At 39.5% G+C, this 26,614-nt stretch overlaps 3 protein-coding genes across 3 annotated transcripts; 1 reads left to right on the top strand and 2 right to left on the bottom strand.

Annotated features, from left to right (window-relative positions):
* Window positions 1-258: 258 nt before the first annotated feature.
* LOC139937758 (uncharacterized) lies at window positions 259-9,419 on the bottom strand. The gene is made up of 10 exons (XM_071933055.1): window positions 9,015-9,419; window positions 8,034-8,131; window positions 7,444-7,539; window positions 6,523-6,586; window positions 5,267-5,358; window positions 4,732-4,850; window positions 4,170-4,262; window positions 3,141-3,253; window positions 2,311-2,388; window positions 259-1,263 (listed from the first exon to the last, which is right to left on the bottom strand). The coding sequence occupies exons 1-10, from the start codon at window positions 9,306-9,308 to the stop codon at window positions 1,138-1,140; spliced, it is 1,173 nt and encodes a 390-aa protein (XP_071789156.1). The 5' UTR covers window positions 9,309-9,419; the 3' UTR covers window positions 259-1,137.
* Window positions 9,420-10,076: 657 nt separating this feature from the next.
* On the bottom strand, window positions 10,077-16,317 carry LOC139937590 (uncharacterized). Its single transcript, XM_071932799.1, has 5 exons — window positions 16,166-16,317; window positions 15,166-15,305; window positions 12,896-13,052; window positions 12,266-12,581; window positions 10,077-11,869 (listed from the first exon to the last, which is right to left on the bottom strand). Exons 2-5 carry the CDS (start codon window positions 15,234-15,236, stop codon window positions 11,601-11,603), a joined length of 813 nt encoding a protein of 270 aa, XP_071788900.1. The 5' UTR covers window positions 15,237-15,305; window positions 16,166-16,317; the 3' UTR covers window positions 10,077-11,600.
* A 555-nt stretch (window positions 16,318-16,872) lies between these two features.
* On the top strand, window positions 16,873-25,963 carry LOC139937192 (vacuolar protein sorting-associated protein 72 homolog). The gene is made up of 7 exons (XM_071932254.1): window positions 16,873-16,974; window positions 18,253-18,471; window positions 20,794-20,943; window positions 21,807-21,960; window positions 22,689-22,883; window positions 24,121-24,271; window positions 24,479-25,963. Exons 2-7 carry the CDS (start codon window positions 18,355-18,357, stop codon window positions 24,759-24,761), a joined length of 1,050 nt encoding a protein of 349 aa, XP_071788355.1. The 5' UTR covers window positions 16,873-16,974; window positions 18,253-18,354; the 3' UTR covers window positions 24,762-25,963.
* The last annotated feature ends 651 nt before the right edge of the window (window positions 25,964-26,614 follow it).

Genomic DNA, 26,614 nt, shown 5'->3' with positions numbered 1-26,614 from the left:
GTCTTTGAAAAGCGTTTGTAACCGTTTTTTATAAAATGCATATGGGTAGAAAGATGTTGTAAAAGTAGAATACAATGATCCACACAAACATGCCTAGAAATTGCACGGTTTTCCTTTTACCTCGTCGACTAACACGTCGGCCATTTATGGGGGTCAAAATTTTGACTCCCATAAATGGCCGACCATGTTAGTTCGCACAGTAGAAGGAAAACCACGCAATTTCGAGGCAAACTTGTGTGGATCATTGTATTCTACTTTTAAAACATCTTTCCAACCATATGCATTTTATAAAAAACGGTTACAAACGCTTTTGTTTTGACCAACTCGTCCGATCCAAGGCAACGTGTTCCTTTAAACAGGCAAATTGTTAACATGAGTTGATATCACTGGCAGACTGTTATTGTACAAGCCCTCCATCAAAGCTACCTCCAACTCCAACACAATTTCTGGAGTTAATTCTTTTCTTTGAAAATTGTTTTCCCAATTATTTTTGGGTTGTTCCTTCTCACATCCAGCCTGGGAAGGATATCCCAATAGTGCAAACATTTCTCAAATTTCACCCTGAAAATAAAAGCTTTGCTTAACATTTTGGTTACTTTCAAGACTGAGAAAAAAATAAAAATAATAATCATTGTCCTGTCCAGCTATTATCCTTGAAGGCACTGGACAGTTTTTGGTAACTACTCAAAATAATTGTAAGCATAAAAACTTACTGGGTAACGAGCAATGGAAAAACATTGTGAGAAAAGGCTCCCTCTGAACTAATATAGTTTTTGAGAAAGAGGTATTTTCTCACTCAAATATTAAAAGACTTCAGGCAGGAAGCCTTTCGTAGACCTAAAGCACACCAATTGAGTCAGAATTTGTACAGATTTGTTCTTTTATGCATAATGTTTGTATACACCAAGTGAGAATACTGGTCTTTGACAAATACCAAACGTGTCTAGTGCCTTTAATTTGATCATTATTTTGTCCTTAATCTGATCCAACTTAATCTTTAATCAGATCCAGCTATTGTCCTTAATCTGATCCAACCATTTTCCTTTAATCTGATCCAACTATTGTCCCTTTGTTTTTAATCTGATCCAATTATTGTCCTTAATCTGATCCATGCTATTGTCTTTAATCTGATCCATGCTATTGTCCTGGTGGGAAGGGATTACTATCATCTGATTTGAGATCGCTCAGTGAGTGATTCACCTCCCTATGGTGTGCTTCGTCCGCTCTGATGGCCAACATCATATCCCTCATTAGTGCATCAGGCTGCAAAACACATAAACAAACACAACTATTTCAGAAAAAAAAGTAAATAGTTGGGTAATCAACAAGGAAGAAACAGTCAGCCCCCCCCCCCCAACCCCTTCTTACAAATGTCTGGTTTCTCTATTGATAATGTGTACTACATGTAGCTAGTGATGGGGAAAAAATCCCCCTTCAGAGGATCAGTTATACTTTTCTTAAATCAACTCACTTTCTAACCCCCCCCCCCTCCCCCACATTGTTTTTATCATAGCATAGGCGGCCTTATTAGCAATAGAACAAATTTAACAGAGACTGGTGTACACTTCAGATTGGCAAGACTCCTTGCACATTCAGCTTATGATAGGACCAGACACGAGAGGGCAGCACACTTACACACAAGTTATGTTTTCAGGTTTCAGTCATTTCAGGTGGTGAAAATAACAATGTGTTTGCTGCCACCTTGTGGTTTGAGAATGAGTGTATCCAAATAATAATACCTAGCTTGAGTTTATTTTATGAAGGAAATAATTTTTTTTTTTTTTTTTTTTGGGGGGGGGGGGGACAGCGCTGTGACCATACATGATTGAAAAATCATAACAATACATGTAGTCTAGCTGATAATTTTAATGTACAGCCTTTGTAAGGCACATTTTTCCAGTGAAACATTTGAAACTTAAAGGAACACGTTGCCTTGGATCGGTCGAGTTGGTCTTTGAAAAGCGTCTGTAACTGTTTGTTATAAAATGCATATGGGTAGAAAGATGTTGTAAAAGTAGAATACAATGATCCACACAAACATGCCTCAAAATTGCACGTTTTTTTCCTTTTACCTCATCGACTAACACAGATATGTTAGTTCACAAAGTAAAAGGAAAAACCAGTTTCTAAGGATGTTTGTGTGGATCGTTATATTCTACTTTCAAAACATTCTACCCATCATATGCATACTATAACAAACGGTTACAAACGCTTTTATAGACCAACTCGACCGATCCAAGGCAACATGTCCCTTTAATGAGATATATCAGTCTCAAAACAAAAGGTCTCAGAAAGAGTCGAAATACATACCTTGAGTTTCCAGTATCTGACTGCTAGATCAGGAGCGGCCATGTTGCCCCAAACTTTGAGCTTCCCATCATCAAGGTCCTGCAAGAAATCATACAAAATGATCCTCTGAATGTCAAGGAAGGTCTGTAGGGAAGGATAACACTAGTAACTCTTTATAACTGAAAATATAGATAACTTGGGGAGATAATAAGTATTTTCTTTATACTGGACCCCAAACTCTGGTGTCGTCAGCAGCAGAGTGTGGGTTTGATGCCCAGTCATGACTTATGCCTTAACAAGTTATGAATTGGGTAGTGCATCAGTCTGCTGTACCAGCCAGACCCTTAGTGGTTGGTACCCATGCATACATCTTTAGTGAAGGGGGTAAGCCTGTCTCAACCCTCGGAGTTGGTAGCAATGTGTAGCCCTTACCTTGACTAGTGGCTGTCTGGCCTTGTGATGTTAGACTGTCTCTCATTCAAAACACTGTAAATAACACTGTGTGGATGCGTTTCAAGTCCCTACATTATGTGGGCTTCTTTTTTTGTTCTCGGATCTATCACTTCGTATGTAGCAAACAGAGATCCTTGTCATATTATTTTGATTGGTGAAACATGCATCAAAATGTCCTCTTTATTTTGCCTTTTAACTACTGCATGTTTTCAGAACAATTGAAAGCACAAGGAGGTTTAGAACATACAATCCTGAATCAGGCCAAAATCCTGAAAAATCAAATGCCCAGTGCTTTTTTCCCTGAACCAGAAACTTGATCCCTTTTGATCCCAGAAATTTGAGAGCAATCCTCTCTTCTCAAAATCCCATCCGAATCCTTTGTTCATTGGCAATAATACCTTTATGAGTTTTGTGTAAGTGATGACGGCCTCCTCTTCCAGGTAGCCAACAAAGCGGTGGCAGAAACGCGGACTACACAGGTATGCAAAGAAGAACAGGTTGACAGAGATCCCTGAAAAATAAAATAAAAAATGAAACTCATGTTACCCTTTTATTCCCCCTCCTGAAGACGATCTGTAGTAACTTACATGTAGGACTTCAGAAAATTGGGTTAATGTGTTCTCTAGAGGACAGTTGACTAGTGTTACAGTAGCTGGGAAGTTTGGAGGAGCTGTAGTAAAGCTAGCAAAGTCTCTATGATTCTGTATAGTGCCCTCTCTTGGATTATATTGTTTAGTCTCAATGTTGTTTAGTCTTTTTGTTGTTTACAAGATGGCTGCTGGAAGAGTTCAGTCACGCACAAATCAAGCTAGTTCAATTCATCAAATATCTGTTTCCACGACTGGTGATAACACCATCAGTGCAGCTGGATTGAAACTTTAAGTTGTTACATACCAACAGTTCTTTTTCAGATGAGAATATGAGCTGGCCTGTGTGAACAATGTTGTTAATTGAACAAGTTGCCTTGGATCGGTCGAGTTGGTCTTTGAAAAGTGCTTGTAACCACTTGACATAACATGGTGAGAAAGATAATGTAAAAGTAGAATAAAATGATCTATACTAATATGCCTCGAAATTGTGTGGTTTTCCTTTTACCTCGTTGACTAATACGGTCGGCCATTTATGGGAGTCAAATTGTTTACTCCTACACATGTAAATGGCCGACCGTGTGCGTTCGCAAAGTTTGTTGGTTCACAAGGTAAAAGGAAAACCATGCAATTTCGAGACAAATTTGAGTGGATCATTATATTCTACTTTTAAATTATCTATCTAACCATATGCCTTTCATAACAAACGGTTTCAAACGCTTTTCAACAACCACCTGGTCCAATCCAAGGCAACGTGTTCGTTTAAGAACATGGAAACAATCAAATACATCAAAAAGTGCTGACAGCAGCCCTCATGATACCAGTTAAACTTCTACTTACCCTGGGTCAACAACACGCCAAACATGAATAGTTTACCAGGCTTCCTCAGCTCCAGAGCGGTCATTAAATGCATCCTCTCATTCTCTGCTTCCTCTAATGAGACAATAAAACAAATTCCACTAAATTCATTGTGACTGTACTTGGTTGGTATTGCAATTGAAATAACCTAGAAAATGAATCGTGGAATAGTACCCCAGTGTTTCACATAGCGAGCACCCTCGTTTATAGGTTTCCTCAGACTTGCACGCTAACTTGCACGTTAACTTATGACTTATCATTGGTTTAATTACCAGAAATACCTTCGTAATAAGAATTGGTAGGACACTCCAATATGTCCAATGCATGCTCCCCGTGGAGCTGACTGAGATGGTACAAAATGTATATCAAAGGCAATAACTAGACAAATTTTTAACGTTGTGATTTAGTTTGAGTGTCATACTTGGCAGACACTGACTGCGCGGCGGGGAGAAAAGTGGTGCGGGGGATTGCCATAGTTGAGTGATAGTGATGAATAACAACGTCTTGCACCAAGACTAGCCCTGTAGGGGTTTAGAGGTCATACCAAGTAGCGTATGTATCCATCCATGGTCTCGCTGTAGTCTTCTGAGTGATCTTAGATGCCTCGCCATGGCTGCTACCATCCCTGGAACTCCAGCGACTGTCTCCAGGAATATGATGCGACTATATTGGGAAAAAAATAAAGCAAGCACACACTGTCACACAAATCCCAACAAGCAAATTAAATACATCCTCTCATTCTCTGCTTCCTCTAATGAGACAATAACACAAATTCCACGTTTACATGTCTAGTTTACCATGCCAGTAAACACCATGCCAGATTACCAAGCACCGATTGGTCTTTGTTCAGCAAGTGAATTTATTTTTTTTCATTCTTTCTTCTGGATGGGTTTATGCACATTACTTTGAATATCAGGTCATTGAAAGGGCACATCAATTTCCCTCTGGTATAAGGGGCACTCGAGGAAGATATAAATTTGCATTGAAACTCTGCAAAGGGCACCACAGCAAAAGCACTGGGCACTAATTATTGCGGGTGCCGAGGGTTATTTCAAGGCCTGCACATCTAGTTGACTCACATTAGCCATTTCGACTCTGATCGGACCCCTCTTTTGTATCCAGAAATCAGATCAAAACTGAATCTCATCATCTGCACACAGGAGTAGGCAAACTGCAAACAAAAGACATCATCCAATCATTTCAAGAAAAAAACTAACTGAAAAGGTCTTTACTTATTTGTAGTGCACACTCATCACCTAATTGCGTTAATGAATTTGTAATTATTGTTTAGCAAGTGTCTGCCAATGAATGGTTTTCTTGCCAGATAGGCCTATGGGTTTCTGATCGCCAAATTTTGTATAAGTGCTTGTGTAGCGTTTCATGGCCCAGTGGTTTAGAGCATTGAACTCAAGATGGTTGAGTCAGAGTGTGGGTTCGAATCTCGTTAATGACACCATGTGTTCTTGAGCACCACGCTCAAATACAATTGCTTCTCGATCATCACCCAGAAGTAAGACTTTTTAATGAGATTATAATAGAAACTGACTGCCAGTGCCTCATACTCACAAAAAGGAGTTGAAATGGTTTCAGGAGTGCTACGTCCAAACGAACCGGGGTTTAGCATTAAGCACTGTGATATTATAAGTTATCACACAAGCGCGAGTGGAAAACGTCCCATATCCAACAAGGCCAAAGGCTGAGTTGGATATGGGACGCAGACGCGCTATATTTTTTCATATTTCACGAGCGCGCGTGTGATAACAAATTTTTCCTTCCAGTTTCACTTGCAACGCGCAAAATATCAAATTTCAGAGCAGTTTTTTTCACGCGCACAAAGTTAAGAATGTAATTTTTGCACTGTCTGTATACGGAGCGTGACAAAATGACATTTCACAATACGCACTGTGTAATAAAAACAGAGGAAGTAGGATAAAACAGAGGTCGTAGCATATAAGTTTTTATCCCCTAGTAGTTTGAGCTTCTGATTGGTGGATTAGCGCGTACTGGAAGATAAAATGTTTTAAAGCGCCTGATAAATGCCAAGTCATTATTGAGTACACTTGTAATAACTTGCAACGGGTAAATCACACTCTAAAGTAGGGCAAGTGTATTGACCGGTGGTACTGACCCCTTTTCATGATGCCCGGTAGTACAGTTCTACACTCACCTATCCTGTCCTCCATTTTTGGGAGTCTTATTAAGTGTTTGCGAAAGAATCAACTCCCAGAGTAGCAGAAATAGTAGACACGCCTTGTCAGTGTGTGGAGGTTTTGTTCCTCCGCATCATGGGTCAATAATTGCCTTTGTAAACTTTCTACTCACATTGGTAACTTACCCAGTCAACGAAACCCTCAGGTTTCTTGTGTGTTACCTCCACACCTTGAACTTCCCTCTCTGACCTGAAAACAAAAAGCATGTTTTAATCAATGTTACTGATACAACTATTTAGTTAAAATGGCAATTGTTAAAGACACTGGTGGACACTATTGGTAACTGTTGAAGACCAGTCTTCTCACTTGGTGTCCTATCTCATATGCATAAAATAACAAACCTGTGAAAAATTGAGCTCGATTGGTCTTCGGTGTTGCGAGATAACTATGAAAGAAAAAAAACCCTTGTCACACGAAGTTGTGTGCTTTCAGGTGCTTGATTTCGAGACCTCAAATTCTAAGCTTGAGTCTCGAAATCAAATTCGTGGAAAATTACTTCTTTCTCGAAAACTAAGTTACTACAGAGGCAGCCATTGCTCACAATGTTTTATACTATCAACCTCTCCCCATTACTCGTAACCAAGTGAGGTTTTATGCTGATAATTATTTTGAGTAATTACCAATAGTGTCCGCTGCCTTTAATTTTGAAATGGTACCATAATGCTGCAACAGTTCCTAATGAGAAGGGTTAACTTTTTGCCCACCACCAAATTGGTCTGTCTTCAATGACATTTGATTTGCCTCAACAAAAAAGAAACATTACACTCCCAAATCCTCCAAAGTCAGACAGCTTATGGGATATGACTTTGGAGGATTTGGAAGTGGTGGGGAGGGGGGGGGGTTAAAGCAGTACTGGACGACACTTTTCCCCTGGTATTGGACTTCACTCTTAGGAGCACTTCTGACAGTAAGATGTCATTTTTGTCTCGAGATTATTTCAAGGCTGATGATTATGAGGCATTGAGCACAATCTCCTCTTACTGTCTTCGCCAAGTATCAGGGAACTGTTGTTTAAATGCATGTAGGATTTCAGATGACTCTCTCACCAAATTGGATGCGGCAGAAGATACTGTCCATCCTCATCCTTCTCTAGCTCTTTGCTCTTGGCTTCTTCTTCTGCCTTCTTCTCAATCCCTGTACGCCTGCAGTAAACAATTAAATTCTTAGTTTTATTGCAAAGGAAGGATTTGTGGTGGGAGACTTTTCATATCATTTATCTGGCCTGATACTATTCGAAAAGGCGCAGGTGTCCAACTTATTTGCATCACTTTTTGTGTGTTCTTTTGATGATAATGAGAATCAATGGAAAAGGACAGGTCAGTGTGGTCAGCAATCATTTAAAGAAGCCTCAAGCTTGTCACTCACAGATTTGAATGGCAGATGGAGTGAATCCAATTAATTATTGTAACTTAGCTTAGTTAGCTAAGCATTCTGTCATCAGTGTTTATAAGCTCAACATCACCACTTCTCCGGCATGTGAGAGGAAACTTTTAGTTGAAAATTATCCCGCATCTGTTTCTGCAGGTGACACATTCATTTTGCATCTGACAAAGTAATTCAATCAACTGTCTATCTGTGGGTCGATTTTTATTCAACTAGCTACAGGGTGAAGGGGGGGGGGGGGAGATGTACTTGCCGAAAATGTGGTGCTGGTGCTATTTCTCCTACATCATCTTTCTGTTTGTGTACACCTTTGTCGTCGCCCTGTGGTGGAGAGGTGCTCAGCAACTTTGCCTGTTTTAAAATGAAGAAAAATAATTTGAACTTTTCTTTTCAGACAATTGCTTAGACTAGTTTTTTTGAAATTTGCTCGATCGGATCAGTCAAGTCACTTTTGTCAATTATTGACTGTAATTTAACAAAGGCAAAGTTTAAACAGTATGCTCAACATTTGCAATGTCAGTGAAGTTTTAAAATTAAGCTGCAATTCAATTTGACAAATGCATGGTTCACAGGAAACTAAATAGGACAGATTGTATTCAGTTGCAGACGAAGGAGTGCAGTGAATTTAAAGAGAACCTGAGATCCCCCGACCATGGTAAAATCTGTTAGTGTTTGCAGTTGAACTTGGAAATTCTCCAATGTATGATGATGAATGAATGATGTATGTGATCCTCATAGTTTACAGCTGCAACCTCAAGTACATGCTTATTATCACAATACACTACCAGTACCGGACCACATTGGCCACACCCTAAATAAAATATAAATTAAATAAAAGATTAAGGTAATAACGCGCCGGATTCGGGATAGGCGTTGATAATCAGCTAAACAATTTTCTTTCATTTCCCACCCACCACCATAACAACAAACCACAGCCACACAGGGAATCCGAAATCATAATCATCTTTACCACTAGATGATAAACTCAAATCACTTCCCAACCCCATCTCACCATCTCCGATCTGCTAGTTTATCACCCCGTCTCTTTTACCTCTTCTGTTCTGAGGTGCTGCTTCGATCAGTTGTTGTGGCGTTGTTGTGTCTTCCCATCATGGAGGTAATAATCCTTCTTCATCATGTTACTTTCGGTCAACTTTTCGTTTGAAAGTCTCAGTCTGTTTTGGTTTTAAGCAATCAATAAACGTATAAATAAATCATGAATAAACAACTTCACCTGCTGAATGTGTATGCAGCCCACCAACGCCAATCGCTTCAAACCAGCAGAAGATGTACTCGAACATCCAGCTGTTATGATTTTCCCCGGGTCACAGTAACTACCGTGATTAAACGGGGAAGCTCGCCCGTGAAACGACGCCACACACGGCGTGTGGTGACTGCCAGTCGAGATGACACATAGGATATTTCTGGTGGCCAATCTGCCCGATTCGCAGCTCAAATTAACAGCGCCCACATGGATAACCCTCGTAATAGATGACGGCAGAAGACTTTTACTTGTTAATGGCAACATTTTGCAGTGAATTTATTATAAATCATGTTAACATTTGTGTTGGTATTCCAATTCGATTGAGATGGTTCATAGAAGTATCCCTCCGTAGTAGTCTGGGGAGCACTTTTCATAACAAACACTTAATTGACCTCTGTATGTATGACATGACAGAGTCCGCCTGTATATATATAGCTGCATTTTTTTATGCAGCGCACACGCAATCATACTATTTTTGTACTGTGACTGGCTGGCCATTGCAACAGTGCACGAAAATGACGAAATTAGTTGTACTGTTGCAGCTGTAATTTTCCATGATCCAAGGCCTTTATTCAATTTCATAGAATGTCGCTGTTAAGTTCCCTAAGTTGCAGGTTGGATTAATTATAATTAATTTTTGTCTGTCTCTTCTATGAAGGAGAATAATATAGGTCTGTCTAATATATTCCGTCAACCAAATATTATTTTAGAGGCGGCCAGTTTCATTAAGTTTTACCGTTACATACGGTTCATTCTGTGTTTTAAAATTACCATAAAATATTGTTGCCTCTATAAAAACTTCTTGTAGTTTATAAATATGTTCGAAATGCACTGCCCAATAATTATATTATAAAAAGGGCCTTACTCTTTAACAGTGAAGCTCCATGAAATAAAACATGTTCATAATCATCATTCACATCAATATATTGTAAAAACCTATCTGAAAAAAACTGAAAACATAAATCTTGCCCAGATAATTAATTACCTATCTTTCTAGACAGAACAGGAAAAAAGCCACACTAAAACCATCAGTTGAAATGTAGAAAGAGTATTTATTACAAAAGACAAATAAACCAAAATAATACACAAACACTACAAAAACGGTTTCATTCATTCAAACAATTCATAAAACGGCTGGCCTATAAACACTAACTGTATATTTTGATGCATGTGCAAGTCAACTAAAACAACTGCACTGGTAAAAAAAAAGTGTTTTTGTGAGATATTACAAATTTAAGCAGAGATTTATATACACTTTGACTTTAGATATTAAATTTCTTTGTTTCTTTGCCTGTAAAAAGATGAAGACTTCAAATTCAGGACAAGACGTCTCGGAAGATTAAAATTACACAGACAAGATAAGGATCGTTGAAAACTTCTCAAGAGATGTTGAAAATACAAAATCTCCCAAAAACAAAAATACATAAATACAACTCAAACTTTTCAGTTCCTCATCTTAGAAAAAACTGCAGCTGCAGAGATAGATTGAATTGAAATACTGTCAAAGTTTTGACCTATCTAAAAAAGAAACGTACTAAAATTGAAAACACATGTCTACCTTTTACCAGGTTAAAACATAATATTGTTTAAAATATAAAATAAGATTACAGCAAACAACCTGACCGATTAACTTTCCAGGGTCAAATTTATCAGGGGATGTCAGTATCTATAACACTTTCAGATCTTGTTTATCTTTAAAAAGGAAGCAGTCACTAAATTATATAACCCTTTGGTGTTAAAAACCTTGAGTACAATATGTAAATTTCAATTCATACCACCACTAATTTAAAGAAACAAGCTCCCCCACTGAATACTTGCAAACACTATAGTTCACTACAGTTACTCACTGCAAGGTCATTTTAGACTTGAAACCAAATTGGGTGCATTTGCTGTGACTCTCCCAGCGTACATGTAGTTTATCCTAGCATGCTGTACAGCTGGAAAACAATGTGACAGCAAGTGTGCACACTTTTACTCATGTCTTTCAGAAAAAGAAATTATGGGAGTGTAGCAAGTTAGCTATAACATGACTCGATTCCAAGTCTACAAGACTATCATATGTAGTCTACTGCTTTGAAAAACATATCTTTGAGGTGAAAATCTCATCATAATATAAAGCATGCACACAAAAAGAGCTCTGGAATAAGCTCAGCATAATTTGTTGGTCTAACAATTGTTCATATACTTCAGCTGATGTACTTCTATTCTGTCAAACAGAATACCTTTTTAAAGTAACTTACTTTATTGAGAATGTTTTTAATCAGATGATACATAAAACAATGCATTTGTCACTGTATTAAACAAAGAAATTTGCTTGTAATGGTGTTGAGTATATAGCCTACTTTTGCTTAAAATTACTGCTTAAGTTTATCCTAAATTAAGGAAATGACTTTTCAATATTTTTAAACTTGGGAGGCATTAACAGTTTTCCCAAGAATTGTTTGTTGCCACCAGATATCTAAAAGCTGTGGAACAAAATGCCATTTGAGGCACAGTGAACCCTTATAAGAAGACACATTGTCAATGGTTTAGGTATACATTCTACAAAGTGATTGGTCATTCCATATCGGCTTCAGCCATGTACGCATCCAACTCTGCGTCAAGACCTGATCTCGTATTTGACATGTATGCATCGAGCTGGTTGTCCAAATCCTCTTTGTTGACTTGCACCTGGGCCGCTGCTCCGCGTCCCCGCCCGCGTCCCCCACGGGCACCTCGTCCTCCTCGACCACGTCCACGCAACTGCCCACGGGCACCGGCACCGCGAACTTTGAACCCTGCCATTTGTTGCTGTTGCCCTCCTCGTCCTCCACGACCTCGGGCACCTGTGACATGGATTTAAAAGTCAAATAATCACTAAGAGCTTGTCTGAAATCTGAAATTATGAAACCTCAATCATTTCTGACTGAATTAATAGGATCATTTATAAGAAAACAGAGGAGAAATTGTGTGATGATTGTGTTTTCACTTTCAATGTCTGGTTGGGCACATGGCTTGGTCCATATAGAGAGACCATCTCTCAAAAATCCAGTACATGTACATCACTGGCCAAATTATCAATGACGATTTTCTGACACCGTGATTCTCAAGTTAAATCATTTGTGAAAGGTTGTTGCCAGAAAGCATCTTTATTTCAGTATGGTAGTGAACCTCAATCTGGTCTCTTTGTAAGGTTCAATACAAAAACAGGGGGAAAATCTATTGAGTAAAAAAATACGTACCTCTGGCAGCTCCTCTAGCACCCCTCTGGATCCCTTGTCCTCTTCCAACACCCTGTCCCCTCGCCACTCCTCGCCCGCGTTGTCCGCCTCGTTGTCCACCTTGTAGTCCTCGCATCGCTCCCCGTCCTCTTCCTCTTGCGCCTGTGTTGACCCTCATCCCAGGCCCTCTGGCGATCCCTCGTCCCCCTCTGGTGAAGACTGTACCTCTGACGCGACCTCCTCCTCGCACTCCACGTAACCTCCCTTGCCCTCGCTGGCCCAGCGGTGTACCAAGTCGCCCTTGGATGTTGGGTTGACCAAGACGCTGTTTCAGTGACTGAGACAGAGAAATGAGAAAAGTTGGTGAGAGTGGCTTTGCTATAATCCATGTGCTTATTATCACCCATGTGAGTGTCGATGGCCAGCGACGTTCAGAAAAGGTTTGGCTTAGTAGACTAGAAACAGGTCGAGTGGTTTGTGGTTCGTCATTTCCCTCATGAGGAGGAACATTTCTGTGCAACATTCCATATCGGTCATAAGTTATCTGAATAAAATATCCTAATGAACTTGTACATTTGACATTTATTTGCTCTCGACCGCAAGGCCACAACACCCCACCAACGATTTGTGGACATCAGCTTAAAACTTTACCTGCTTAGCGGGATTCATTGCAGTCTGGACAGTCATCCTGTTCTCCATCTGCATTGCTAGTCGTCTGTTAGCTGCTGATACCTGCTGTTGCTGAAGCATCGTCTCTGTCCGCTGCTGGGCAGTCACTTGGGGTCTGTTCTTGATGATCTTGGTGAATCTTTGGGAATTTGGTGGGGGGAAGGGGGGCAAGAGGGTATAGTTTTTTTTCTCTCTCTATGTTTTAACTTTGTTAATTTATCGGAGAGGAGTACAGTCTGAATGTGGGTTAAGCAACAGCTTCCCCAAAAGAAAAGAAAATGCCGCAAGTATGGCTCAGGACAGAAAGAGTTTACATATGTAAAGTCACTGAGTGTGGCATGACCTGGTGTGTGCTGTGTGACATAGTAAAATATTCCTGTAAACTAACAAAGAAGTAAAAGAGGAGAGAACATACCCAAAACCGAGATTGTTGTACGACAACCTCTGATAGCTTGAAAATCAAGAAACAGGACAGGACAAAAATACAGAAGGAACAAGAAGTACAGAGTATTTTCCCTTTTGACAATGGATAATTTTTTTGTTGATGATTGGGGTACTTTTTTATTGTAAAAAGGAGAATAATTTTGCCCAGAGAACTTTTGTCAGTGTCTTTTTGTTTTAAAAGGGACAAGAAGAAGAAAACAGGTAAAAATGACATTTCTCATGACTGCAAACGAGCTATTTCACTCTAAAGAGGCTAATGTAATACTAATAATGGAACTATCTACATCACTGTCAAAGATTTGATTCACAGCAAATGTCAGCATGGGAGCACTCACACGCCTTTTTATATAAAAGTTTTAACTTCTCTTCCCCGTCTCATGAAATTATGCACACACTCATAAAACATTCCAATTAGTGTATTTTTTAGTCTTGTGTTGTTTAAGTTATTTGCATACGTGTATTTTTCCAACTTGCGCTGTACTGCCCGATGACCCAAGTCAAGGATTTTGTTTTAAACAACTGAATTGGGGGCTTGACTGGATGGTTTCAATACATATTTTCTCATCTTTGTGAATAATCAGACGCGAACAAGAACATCATGAGACAGCAAGTGATGGATGAACAGAAAAGCTTTATAAGGAGTTACAATGCGAGATTCCCAACATTACCTCTCAACAGATGACCAAAGGTGTGGTCTAAAAGAGCGGTCAAATAAATGACCTGGTAGAAAGAACAGCCTGTTGCCACTTAATCAGTCAATCAATCTGGAGGCCATTGAGACTGTGGACAACAAGGACTGTATAATAAAAACAGAGACACCAGAATTGCCGCTTACAATCACAGTCTCACCCTTGGTCTCAATTTAAGACCAATTCAGGCAGACTGTGGTCGGACATTACTGGCAGGAATAGACCGAGACCTCTCCGATTATGAGCACATCATAAACAACAAAATTCATATCAGCAATTATCAATCACTCATCATTAATATTTCATACTATTAATTCTGGTGGTATTCCACTACTCATGCTTTTCGGTTATTTGTGTCTTTACCATTGCCACTGTTTTCATTTTTCCACAATTTTGTTTCTATGCAGTGGAAATGACGATTCCTTGAATAAATGAGCCTCTTTTTCTCGCTTAAAAGAGCAAGACGGACTTTAACAGTTATATTAAGCATCAGAGCATCAGCGACTTGTTCTGAAAATCATCAACTCATATTCCTTCAACGTTAGCTTTTGTGCACACTGCCTTTATGGCAAGTGATTTGGCAATGTTTCTTGTTGTGACAGTGACAAAGCCATTTGTCTTTATGCTCATTTTTCCCCCTTCATTTTATTACCATTGCACCTATTACATTGCCTCCCTCCTCTTTTATCAAGCCTCATGTTGTTTTAATATGCATCAAAACCACCAATCTCCCTGCTTTGTCATTTCCAAGCAAATGAGTATTAAGGTGGCTTCTTTTGCTCCATAGATTCACTTAAGAAGACTTCAGCTTCTTTCAGGAAGCATTTCACACGCTCTTGTGCTTGGGATTGAGAATTCACATCCTTATTTTTTTTCTAACAAAACATTTGTTAAGAAACTGCACCACAACTTTGCATGTGAAACGCAAGATAATTGACACTTGAAAAAAATATCCTCCATTTTGTGAATTTTTACCCTGTGGGCAGAATGTGATCTTTTTAAGGATGTCTTCTCTTTCTTTGAGGAGTACCATTCTTCTTGCCGAACTCTAACCATTTAAATGGTTTTTGATGGCAATATTGATACAAATATGCAATGGTATTTTTGTTTTTTTCTCACCGATCATTGAGTGTTTGTTTAGTTGTGCTTTTAAGCACTATCTTTGGGACGGGTGTGACTGCAGAATTCATGGTGCTGGTTTGTTATTGTTTGACTGTGTGTACACCGTTACGTTGTTGACTCAACTCAATGCTGGCTTTCTGTAAATGAAGAAAAACATTATACAATCAAAGAGGTGATTTAATATATTAAAAAAAAGAAGCAAAACATCATTAAGAATGGTAGTAATAATGCTAAATAAAATCAACTTTTCTACTTTCTTTTTGTAATTTGCGGTTCTTGCGAAACAATTTTGTTGACACCAATAATGTTGGAGTAAAAAAAGTAACGTAATAACCGGTAATCACTGCACTGCTTATCCAGTTTTGTGATGCAAGAAAATTCTCTTTACTTTTGTTTTCACTTTCGACTTCGTATTGTACTACTACTACTAGACTAGCACTTGTCATTCAACTTTAATTTATACATAAAAATATATAATCATTATTATGTTCGTTGACATTATTATCATAATCAATGTCTGAATGACAACGAACATGGATGAAAAGAAGCAGTTGTTGGGATACATACTATGCCTACACTAGTACACAGTTAGTACTACTACCTACCTAATGTAGTACGTACACATGTAGTACATAGTACCACTACACTAGCCCTGCTGGCTGGCTCGTGCTACATTGTTAGTGTAGGCCTAATCCCGTATTACAATTTAATTGACTGAAAGTTAGGAAATGAATAAGACACAAGCTAAGTACCATAGAGGTTTGGCATTCAGCATGTTCAGTGCAGTGCTTCTTCACATCTGAATTGGTTTGGACGCTATATTCGGGACGTTTGCTTTGGAACGTAAATTGAAAAAAAAAAAATTACGGTCGTTTTATGGATGGTCCGGCAAACTTTCATTTAATTCAGTTTAAATCACAATGAAGTATTTCAAACCAAACAAAATATCAATCTTGATAATGCATACAAAGATCATTCACTGAAAAAATCAACTTACATGACAAAATAATCGGTGAAAATGTACGTTTTTCAGAAGAATTCCACACAGTGCAAAATCATGTCCCGTCTACGAGTTTCTTTTTCATAGAATAATACCCAAATTTGGAACTTAACCCAACTTCAGTTGGGCAATTTAGCTGGGAACAACTTTTTATTATTGAGTTTGCTTTTTAAAAATTTTATGACGAGGAACATTATAACGATAACCCCCATAGTAATTTAATATTTAACATTTTCTGTGCAATGACTGAAAATAGGTTTTATCTGTCCACAATGTGGTGATACTAATTTGGCAAACTCGCTATTTCATGCCCCATTTATAATTGGGCGCTATTTCAGTTCAGACTGAAAACGGTTGCGTGGCTGTTTTGGGTAGGCTTGTTTCGAGCAACTCACAAGCGAATAATAGCGAAGACTGTATTGGAGTAAAAATTAAACAAGACTTTTCCTAGAGCCATGATTGTCTTTATTCTTCTTAAGGGGGGGGGGGGGTAGTCTATTTACCACCATAATTTTGTCTTAGGAGGTCGAGCCCATGATTTGGCAATGGCATGATTTGGCGAAGACTACTGCCTGTGACCATGGAGCTATGAGCTCCATGCTGGGACAGTGCACGTCGGTCCATCACTTATAGACTTGGTTCAAGTCGGGTTTCATGGGAGGTCGTTTTTCAACGCGCGCCCTCTGTTTGTGTTTGTTGTGCGCCCTCAATAGCCAGCAGAGATTGCATTTCTGGATGAACAAGTGCGGACCCCAATTTCTTTTTATTCAAGTGAAAATGCATGCTGTTTTGCATGGTGTTTAGTAGTAAGTATACACTTTGTACTTTTCCTTTCTTCTTAATAATAATAATACTTTAATAGTGTTTCATGTTAACCTTGACATCAACTGCTGGGATAGATTAAATTTGTGTAGCACACGAACGAACTCATGAACTGACGAATCGTGTAATTTACACCGTCACTGTTCGTGTGTCAGGGTACGGTATCGGTCAACTCGGTCCCAAGCCAACTCGGTCCCAGTCAACTCGGTCCCAAGTCAACTCGGTCCCAAGTCAACTCGGTCTCAAGTCAACTCGCTCCCAAGTCAACTCGGTCCCAAGACAGGGAAGCTTTGCACGGGCCCGGGCCGGTTGACTTGGGACCGAGTTGACTCATAAGCTTGTGTAATTCGTAACGGGAGACAGTAGCGGACGAAACGGGAGATGATCACATGACGAGAGTGGACGAAACCAAAATAGTTCCACTATCAGTATCTAGCATGTCTACTCTAGGGTAGGAATAGGATTGGTAGCTAGGACTAAGGAGTAAGGTACTCCGGCTAAAGACCTAGAACTATTTCGGTTTTGTCCGGCTATCATCTCCCGTAACATAGTCATCATAATACATCAAAAGGTTTATCCTGCGTAAAACGATGTCGATGATGGTTCAATGAATTTTGGAATCATAAATCTCTTTTTTTTTTTTTTTATCTCACAAAAATTAGGTTCTATCCTATGTTATGTGTTCTTTGATATCTCACTGTCTGGGGGGCAACCAGAGAATCCACTCCGCAATCTACAAAAAATTGTTAAAAATTATAAATTCTTACCTTAATTTCGGAGTCCCCATCTACTGTACATGTATGTGTTACTGCTCTGCCAACAATTGTACCGCATAGTGTATTATGTACTGCGCTTCGATTCGTATAAACTGATCGCTGACATCTTTGGTCAAGACTTAAACCTGCCATTTGAGGTGTTTGTAATGGTTGAGTTGACGGCGAGTTGACGGCACAAGTATGTTGACGGCGAGTTGACGGCGAGTTGACGGCAAGTAGTAGGACAGAGTTTTGGACTTTCAAGATCAAAAATATTTTTGATCTTAATTGCTTTCAGATGTACTCATTTCTCTAAAAACGATTACATTTCAAGCAAAAATATTTCAAAGTTTCCCACCATTCTATCAACTATCTTTATTACACAAAGTTTTGTGCAAATTGTGAACATTACTCATTTTATGCACACCCTTTAAACTCTGACATGTATGATGGAAAGAGAGAAGAAGTATTAATGCCCTGCTGAATTATTTTGATTTTGTTGCCCAGGTCTGACAACAGCAAACTAAACATCTCAGTACCATTCTTCAACGAGGAGGTTGCTTGAACTCTAACCCTCAAGAAACCCAGCGAGAGGCCCCTGTTTTCATCATGGCGCTAGCTCTGACTAGAGACAAGAGATTCAATGCAGGCAATCGTATGTCACGCATGCTGCAAGAAGAAGAGCAAGATGACTTCTATAAGACGACTTACGGTGGATTTGAGGAGGTAAAACTGGAATTGTGAATATTGAAAATCCTGTAAATCCAGCGTTCTCACACTCAACAGTGGTCTGCTGGCCAAATGCACTTCGAAACACAGTAAAAAAAAAACACTTTGAAAACACCTGGCATAATACACTCCAAGTGGTCCTGCTGGCTAGTTCAGAGCATCCGTTTAGGAGAACGCTGTTTTGGACAAAAAAGCTTTGGCTTCACCTAAACCTGGATGGTGTTCAACTTGTAATAATAATAATAATAATAATAACTGTATATATAACGTGCCTTTTGCCAAAGGATACAAAGCGCCTAGCCTTGACTCAAGGCTGTTGGCGTAGTGTGCCCCGGCCCAGCGCGATTCGGCAGTCTGCACGCTGTGCATACACGAACAATGTACATGTATACAGTACATTGTATGTACAGTACATTGTACAATGAGAACAGTATAGCGAAGTCGTTGAGTACAGTCGTGTCTTTCTTCTTTCAACCTCGCACACGTGGCTCAAACAACAGCCTTGATGGGTCTGTAACAGCTTTATCGGAATTCCGATAAAAGGGCGTGCATGATCTGGGCATGTCATTCTAAACATTGGCCAATCACAAGCGCGATTGAGAATGACGTATTACTGCTAGCAATCATGCCACGTCCATGTGTGTATGTTTGTGTGTGTAACGCTGTACTGTAGCTGTATGGACATGAGCGTGGTGTCACTATGATGTATAATGGGTCTGAATGCGCTGCCGGACGGTACACGGGCTACCGATGTGAGCCGGACAAGCCTCGCTCGGTCGGTACGGTGTCAAAAAACTTCAAAGTGAGGAGGGGTTCCTTGGCCCCGTTGTCTTGCGTTTCATTATAACACGAGGACTAGCATCAGTACAATGTAGCTGGTAGATTTGTCCCTGAATGGGAAGCTGCTTTACTATAAGTGTAACGTTGTAGTGTAGTAGTATGGCAAGTGTTAGTTTATGAAATTGATCTTTACTTGTAGTTGTTGTTCAGCCACACGCCATCTTCTACCGTCTGGTATGTTTTTGACCAACACATAATTTATTTTCGATCCCCAACTTTGATTTACTGCGAGAAACGTAACGCATAATATGTGTAGACAAAATAAACAGCTGGGTTTCTTATCTCATCTGAAATGGGGAAAACAGAATCTTATTAAATGTTAGTGCTTCAAGGGGATGGGGTATGCCCAACATAATTCTAACCAAGTAGCCATTGCCGGAAACCCATGACACCTTGATACTTTTTGAACTTTTCTCAAACACACTTCACACACTGTATGGTCCCATCTTCTTATTTCTAAATCCATGATTGGTGCATTAAACTTGGTTGTTTTATCTTGTTGAAAGCTTCTGCAGTTGTGCCACGATGTAGGCTACTGTTGCAAATTATACACCATTGATTTACACAACTTTGTTTTAGGGTAGGGATTTCTTCCTCTCGCCCGTCGCCATTGCATTTTTTTGCACAGCAGCCACGGCTTGTTGTTTACGTCGGAGCACGTGCGTGTGCTTGCAGAACGTTGTGATTGACATCGCAGCAAGAGTTTATAGGTCAACCAACAACCAATGAGAACGGGTTGTTAGTAAACATTACCATAATGAGCTCCGCCCTAAATTTTGGCAGTTACAAAACCATCAAGGCGCTACTTAGAAAGTCTCATGATGTACCGTACGTGTACCGTACAGATGGTACATGTAATGTACATACATACAGTAGGTATGTGTGTGTACATACGCTGTACACGTATGCGGGGACTGGGATTTTGCAGGTCGCGGCTGGCTGTAGCGCCTTGATCAAGGCTACAAAGCGCCAGGTATTATTACTGCAAGGAGTGGGGCAAATTTTGAGATATAAGACCTTATCCTTAAGCACCATGTAATGGTTACAAGGTGCTGTGGCCCAATAATGCTGCCAATCCAGCCAGGAACACCGGGGCGAACCCCTTCTCTTTTCGATAAGTGCACTGTTTTTTTTTACATGAGTTTACACAACACATGGGACCAACGGCGTTACGTCCCATCCGAATGACGAAGCAATGGTTATGTGTCTTGCTTTAAAAGAGCACAAGTGTCACGGCTGGGGAATCGAACCCACACTCTGCTGATCAGAAACACCAGAGTTTGAATTTGGTTTCTTAACCGCTCGGCCACGACACTCCCAGTACGTTACATTACATGTGCATGAACTTATTCATATCATTTTCTTATTTGTGCTTTTGGATGTGGCATTAAAAGGAAAATCCATTGAAATTCTGGTCTTTGATGAAATGATAAACGCTTTATACTTTTTTTTGTAATCCACCTGTTCCTTTGTGTTTAGCATTCCGGTGATGATGAATATTCCAGTGAGGACAGTGATTCCGATGCGACAGACAGTGACATCAGCGTATCGGAGGATGATGAACTAATGAGTGACGATGAAGGCAAGGAGCCGAAAAGACAACGAAGAACGCTCACAAAAGCTTACAAGGTACAATTATAACAGGCCTTGTGCTTAAAAAGCTTTCTATAAATTACCCCATCGGGCTAATAAACCGTTTTTAGATCTGATTTTGTGGGTTCCTGCCATTGTTTGCCTATTGCTCCCTTTTCTAAAGAATTACTCTGTGGGGTCCAAGTTCAACAAAGACAAACTTTGTAGTGTCCCATACATCAGTCGCACGAAGTCTTATGGCCACCGCTCGTTCTCATATTCGTCACCCTCACTCTGGAACAACTTACCGCACAACATCAGACATGTCAGAACTGCTCCGAACATCTGCTGAAAACTTACCTGTTTACTCATTAATTTTTGTAAAGCGCTTCGGGACTGTTGTGTGAAGCGCTATATAAGTGCCGTTCATTATTATTATTATTACATTTTTCCATTGTGTAAAAGACCTCCACAAGGATCCCTCCAGTTATAAATAAACCATCCTGTATCTACATTATAGCCCAAAAGACAAGAAAGAGTCGAGTCTCCACTTGAGAGTTGGTTTGTTTGGGAATTCAACAATCTCCTACAAGTGATGTAAACACCAAGCTGGCAACAGCCAATCTCTCTCATACAAACATTGGTTTAGTCTGTAGTCTGTGATTATGAAATGCACATATCAAGAGATTGTGATTCAGTAACTAGACAACGATACTTATTAAATATTCTAATTGTTGTGAAATCAGCGATTAGCTTGTAGGATTCATTGCAAGTCTGGCGCAGTCTAACCAGTTGACCACGGTGACGCGTTGGAGTGACATACATGTATTTGTATACTTTAGCAGTCAGTTTTTTATGTGGCACCTCTATTCTAAGTGTAATAAACAAATGTCAAATTTCATTGTTCATTCTGTCTTCAGGAACCAGTCACCAAACCCACTGCCAAGAAAACAACCCATCCGCCGCGGCAACCTCTCAAACCCAAAGAGAAAGAAAAAGCACCAAAGCAGCAGACAACAGCTTCAGCTGTAGCTGTGTCTAACGAACAGAGCAATATTCTTGATGATGGAAATTGTAAGGAGATTTTAAAAGTTACCCCTTTTTTTAAACCCTTCAGCATTCATGCACAAGTTGACATCATACAATTGTTGCACGCTGTGACGGGGTCCGTGGCGTTTTGTACACCCGAAGGGGGGAAATGGCACCCAAGGCAAAGCCGAGTGTGCCATTTTCCCCAGAGGGTGTACAAAACCCATGGACCCCAATCATAGCGTGCAACAATTGTTTTGTTATACTTTGGTAACATTAATATTCCTCTTCTCGAAGTTCTGTTGTAATCTTCAAACATTACTATGTTCGTTGTTTAATAAGCAGATGAACAAGAATTAATTCCTTACTGTTCTCTCGAACCCGCGGATGTTTCGTACACAGCGCTGAAAATCAACCAACACTGGGAACGATCAAGGTGATGTACACCGGTGTACATCACTTTTCATGTTACCCGACCCCCGAGCCATGTAACATGCGTTTTTGTTGCATGTCACGTGATTGGTTCTCGACCAATCAAACTTTTGTACAGAGGTATTAACAATATACAATTGTTGCTGGCTGTGACAGGGCCCATGGCGTTTTGTACACCTGATGGGGAAAATGGCACCAGAGGCGAAGCCGAGTGCCCGTTTTTACCCAAGGGTGTACAAAACCCATGGACCCCAAATCACAGCGTGCTACAATTGTTTTGTTATACCTTGGTAGAATGATTATTCCTCTTCTCAAATCTTTTGTTCTATTTTGATTATCAGTGCGCAAATCGAGTCGCCGGTCCACCGTCATGAAGGGAACAGAGTTCCAGATACGGCTGAAGGAAAGGGAAGAGCGGGCGGAGATCAATCGCATATCGCTCGCTAATCGCAGCAGGCCTGAGGTTCGGAGATTGACACAAGAGGAGCTGCTGGATGAAGCCAGGGTGACTGAGGAGGAGAATCTTATATCGTTACGTGAGTCCCGCCTATTTCTTGCAGTTCTGGTCCATGTTGTTTCTACATATACCCTGATGTCATCTCTCCATCTTTTCCTCTGTCTACATGTACTTTCCTTTTCCCTGTCCTTGGTCATGTTGGTTGCCAATCCATTATTATTGTTGCCCATCTGTACGGGCAGTGTGTCTGGCCCGTCTCAATTTAGCTTGTTTTATTGTCCTAGTGATGTCTCTCAATCATTTTAACAATAGTTGATTGCTTTGTTTCTTTTTAATGAATTTGTTTATGCATACTAATTAAAAAGATGCTTTCCTTTGTGCTATTTTTCTCAGTATTTGAGTTTTGGTTTGTTGTAAACTCATTGCTTTTTTTCTAGTGTGATTTTGCTTTTTTAAATATTTTAATTCTTTTATTGTAAGCTTACTTGCAGTTCGGCTGATGCTGCGATTTGTGAATTTGTATAACAAACCATTAATGAGTGAATGAATGTTGCTCATTCAAAACCGTTGAAGGTTGGAGCAAATGTGTTGATCAAAAACTTTGTCACAACACACCTACATGTACATGTACAGTGCTGATATAATTTTGTTATTTTGTGCAATGTCATATAATTATTTGTCCCTGTTGACTTATGTTGAGCTAGTCATAATTTCCTTCTTTCTTCTGTGTATTTTTATAAGTTTGTGTTGTCATTGCTTGTATCATTTGTACACCTTTATTTTGAAGCGTGTTCATCAACAAAATTAAAGATGGCTGCTCATAATTAATTTGTTGCCATTTTTATTTAAAGTTTTGTATATTTTGAAGCGTACTGAAAAAGATTTAACTTGCTGTTATTCTCTTGTTATTTCTCCAATTATACTGTCTCATTAGATTGTGGTGTTATATAGTTTATGACTGTTTATATATGTAAACAAAAAATATATAATACATTTTTTGCTGCTTATAATTTTTGTTTTTCATCAATAATTGTACGAACTGATTAATGGCCTGACATTTTCATCTTAGCAGAGTCTTTCTCAATAGTTTTTAAGAAATATCTTTGCTAGGGTCGTTACGTCAGGGAATCAAATAATCAAATAGCTAATATTATTTCTTATATGTAATGTGCATTACTTAACAAATTAATTTGGTCCACAAATGTTATTTGCTTATAACGCCTTTATGAAGTGGGGAATCTTGTCTTTGACAATTACCAATGTTGTTTATGCACTTTATAAATACATGTACATAACTTTTTTTGTTACGCTTGCAGAGAATTACCGCAAAATGGAAGCAGAAAAGAAGAAGAGCAAGTTTCACAAGCAAACTGTTAAGGGTCCGTTTATCCGATTTCACTCGATGCTAATGCCTGAGATTGTAAGGGATACGTTGAGACAAAGCAGAGACGACAGTACTTTAGTAAGGTAAGGTCTTAACCAGTTTGCTTTGGAGAACACAATAATGTGCAAAATGTCTTATGTAGCACACATCAAAGGATCTGATAAACTGGCATTTGAGTTTCTGTGTGTGTTTTGCGATAGTATGTAATGTTTACAATGTGTATGTTTTACAGTTACATCTGTCTTTAAGTGGTTAATACTGATTTACAATTTGTTTGTCTTTTCCCACAGTACGGACATCCATCCACCACCACCCGCACAGCGTTGCTCCAGAAATTTCATCACCTTCAGCGAGGAGGCAATCTTTAAAAAGTACTTCCCTAAGAACAAGAATCGTCCGCCTTCGAAACAGCTGTGTCCTGTGACCAGACAACGTGCTATGTACCTGGACCCCATCACAAATATTCCCTACGCAAATAAACGGGCGTTTAAGGTCATACGTGAGGCTTACGAGAGTGAACTGGAATCCCAGGTGGAAAGTAAGAAGCGGAAGACTCAACCAAAAGCAAACTGACCACAACTCGATGAGTTAACCTCTGCTAATCTGTGCGATGTGCTGAATGTCAGGCCCTGTCCACTCCCGGTTTTGGTCTTCTCATTGTTTCTTTTGTCTTCCTTCTAAAGGCAGTGGACATGATTGGAAATGGTCAAAAACTAGCCTTCACAGTTCGTGTATCTCAACATATGCATAAAATAACAAACCTGTGAAAATTTGAGCTCAATTCGGTGATTGAACTTGCGAGATAATAATGAAAGAAAAAACGCCCTTGTCACACGAAGTTGTGTGGGTTTTAGATGGTTGATTTCAAGACCTCAAGTTCTAAATCTGAGGTCTCAAAATCAAATTTGTGGAAAATTACTTCTTTCTCGAGGGAGCTGTTTCTCACAATGTTTTATACCATCAACCTCTCCCTATTACTCGTCACCAAGAAAGGTTTTATGCTAATAATTATTTTGAGTAATTACCAATAGTGTCCACTGCCTGACCGGGTGATGTGACCATACCACCTCAGTTTCCTCTTCTTTACTGTTGCAAGCAGCTCCTCGTATGGTCCTATGGCTAGATGAATCCTGTTGCAAATAGACGGGCGTTTAAGGTCAAACTCGAGGCCTATGAGAGTGAACTGGAGTCACAGGGGGACAGTGAGAAGCGGAAGGCTCAACCGAAAGCAAACTGATGATGACTCAACAATCTAGGGAGGTTTAGGAGCTTTGCTAAATGCTCGCAAAGATACTTATAGAAGTTTCTTATGGAAGGATGCTTTTTTCCTGAACCCTTACATCCTTGAGTAAGTCATATCATTGGAAGTCCGGGCCTGGATTTTGAAAAGTGTCAGCTTGTACTTGAGTCTTGGAACGTAATAAGAATTGGAACTTCAACCAAGAGAACTAAAGGGCTGGCAGTTTGGTTGTTTTTGTTCTTCTTCCCCCCTTCTTTTTACTAAATTAAGAAAGGGTTAAATGAGGCTGTCAGTGTTAAGATTATTACAAGGAATCTCATATTTGCTGAGAGGAAAATGTTATCAGCAAAGTTGGCCAAGTTTGTATTCATCCTAACAGTATCCAGGGTAGATTAAAGACAGGTTATTGAAATGTTCATCTAAATCGACCCTATTTATAATGCATTATATTATGGTTACAACACACCATAGGGCCATAAAACTATGTTAAAGTTGAAGTTATGACCAAAATAAAGTTTAGGAATTCTGCTTTGAACATGTGTATGCCTTGACTGCAGTCATTGTTTCCAGAATTTCTGTTTGCACCTCTAAAAAGATAACCATTGCAGTGTAAACCTCAACTTGCATGGGATTTTCTACAGTCAACCCATCTTTTTATAGAGCACTGTTATTAAGAGGTTCTGCCTATAAAGAGTATGTTTTAAAGTCGCGAATCTCATTTCTGCTTTGTGTTCCTTTGTTTTGCCGTCCTATAATAACAATGTTCCTTTTTTCGAGAGTACATGTATTTACAAGTACATGTGCAGTATACAGCAGCATTAAACTTCAATAAAATAAAGGGCATGTTCTGATCCCTTGCAGATGCGGAACGAACTTCTGCCATTTCCACAAACTTTGAGGTAAATTTCTTTGTGTACCTGACCCTGCTTCCTTCTTAATAGTGGACAGGATAGTGGCATGTGTAAATGCACTGCGCGTGCAAGAGGTCAATAGTGCACAAGTGAATTTTTAGATCACTGTGGTACATACAAGTACAAGTACATGTATTTCTATTTTGAATACTTTTTAACACAAGGCTGTGTTTGCTTCAGGCATGTCAGGTGTTCTGTTCTACTGATGTGTACGTTTATTTCAAGAAATGTTCTAGGTAAACTGGTGTGGGATTGTTTAACGTAACCATATTATG

This window comes from Asterias amurensis, chromosome 5, assembly GCF_032118995.1.
Source record: "Asterias amurensis chromosome 5, ASM3211899v1".
NCBI classification, from domain to species: domain Eukaryota; kingdom Metazoa; phylum Echinodermata; class Asteroidea; order Forcipulatida; family Asteriidae; genus Asterias; species Asterias amurensis.
This window is presented reverse-complemented; position numbering and strand designations above follow the sequence as displayed.

What these genes read in the sequence shown, in the direction of transcription:
- LOC139937192 (XM_071932254.1), top strand. Translation starts at nt 18,355, where the DNA reads ATGGCGCTAGCTCTGACTAGAGACAAGAGATTCAATGCAGGCAATCGT. An exon ending in TATTCTTGATGATGGAAATT is followed by an intron (nt 21,961 to 22,688) that starts GTAAGGAGATTT and finishes TTTGATTATCAG; the next exon opens with TGCGCAAATCGAGTCGCCGG. An exon ending in GGAGAATCTTATATCGTTAC is followed by an intron (nt 22,884 to 24,120) that starts GTGAGTCCCGCC and finishes TTACGCTTGCAG; the next exon opens with AGAATTACCGCAAAATGGAA.
- LOC139937758 (XM_071933055.1), bottom strand. Translation starts at nt 9,308, where the DNA reads ATGTTGCCATTAACAAGTAAAAGTCTTCTGCCGTCATCTATTACGAGG. An exon ending in CTGAGGGTTTCGTTGACTGG is followed by an intron (nt 5,359 to 6,522) that starts GTAAGTTACCAA and finishes TTTTGTTTGCAG; the next exon opens with TTTGCCTACTCCTGTGTGCA. An exon ending in ATGGATACATACGCTACTTG is followed by an intron (nt 4,263 to 4,731) that starts GTATGACCTCTA and finishes TTGTCTCATTAG; the next exon opens with AGGAAGCAGAGAATGAGAGG.
- LOC139937590 (XM_071932799.1), bottom strand. Translation starts at nt 15,236, where the DNA reads ATGAATTCTGCAGTCACACCCGTCCCAAAGATAGTGCTTAAAAGCACA. An exon ending in AAACAAACACTCAATGATCG is followed by an intron (nt 13,053 to 15,165) that starts GTGAGAAAAAAA and finishes AAATTCCCAAAG; the next exon opens with ATTCACCAAGATCATCAAGA. An exon ending in CAATGAATCCCGCTAAGCAG is followed by an intron (nt 12,582 to 12,895) that starts GTAAAGTTTTAA and finishes TCTCTGTCTCAG; the next exon opens with TCACTGAAACAGCGTCTTGG.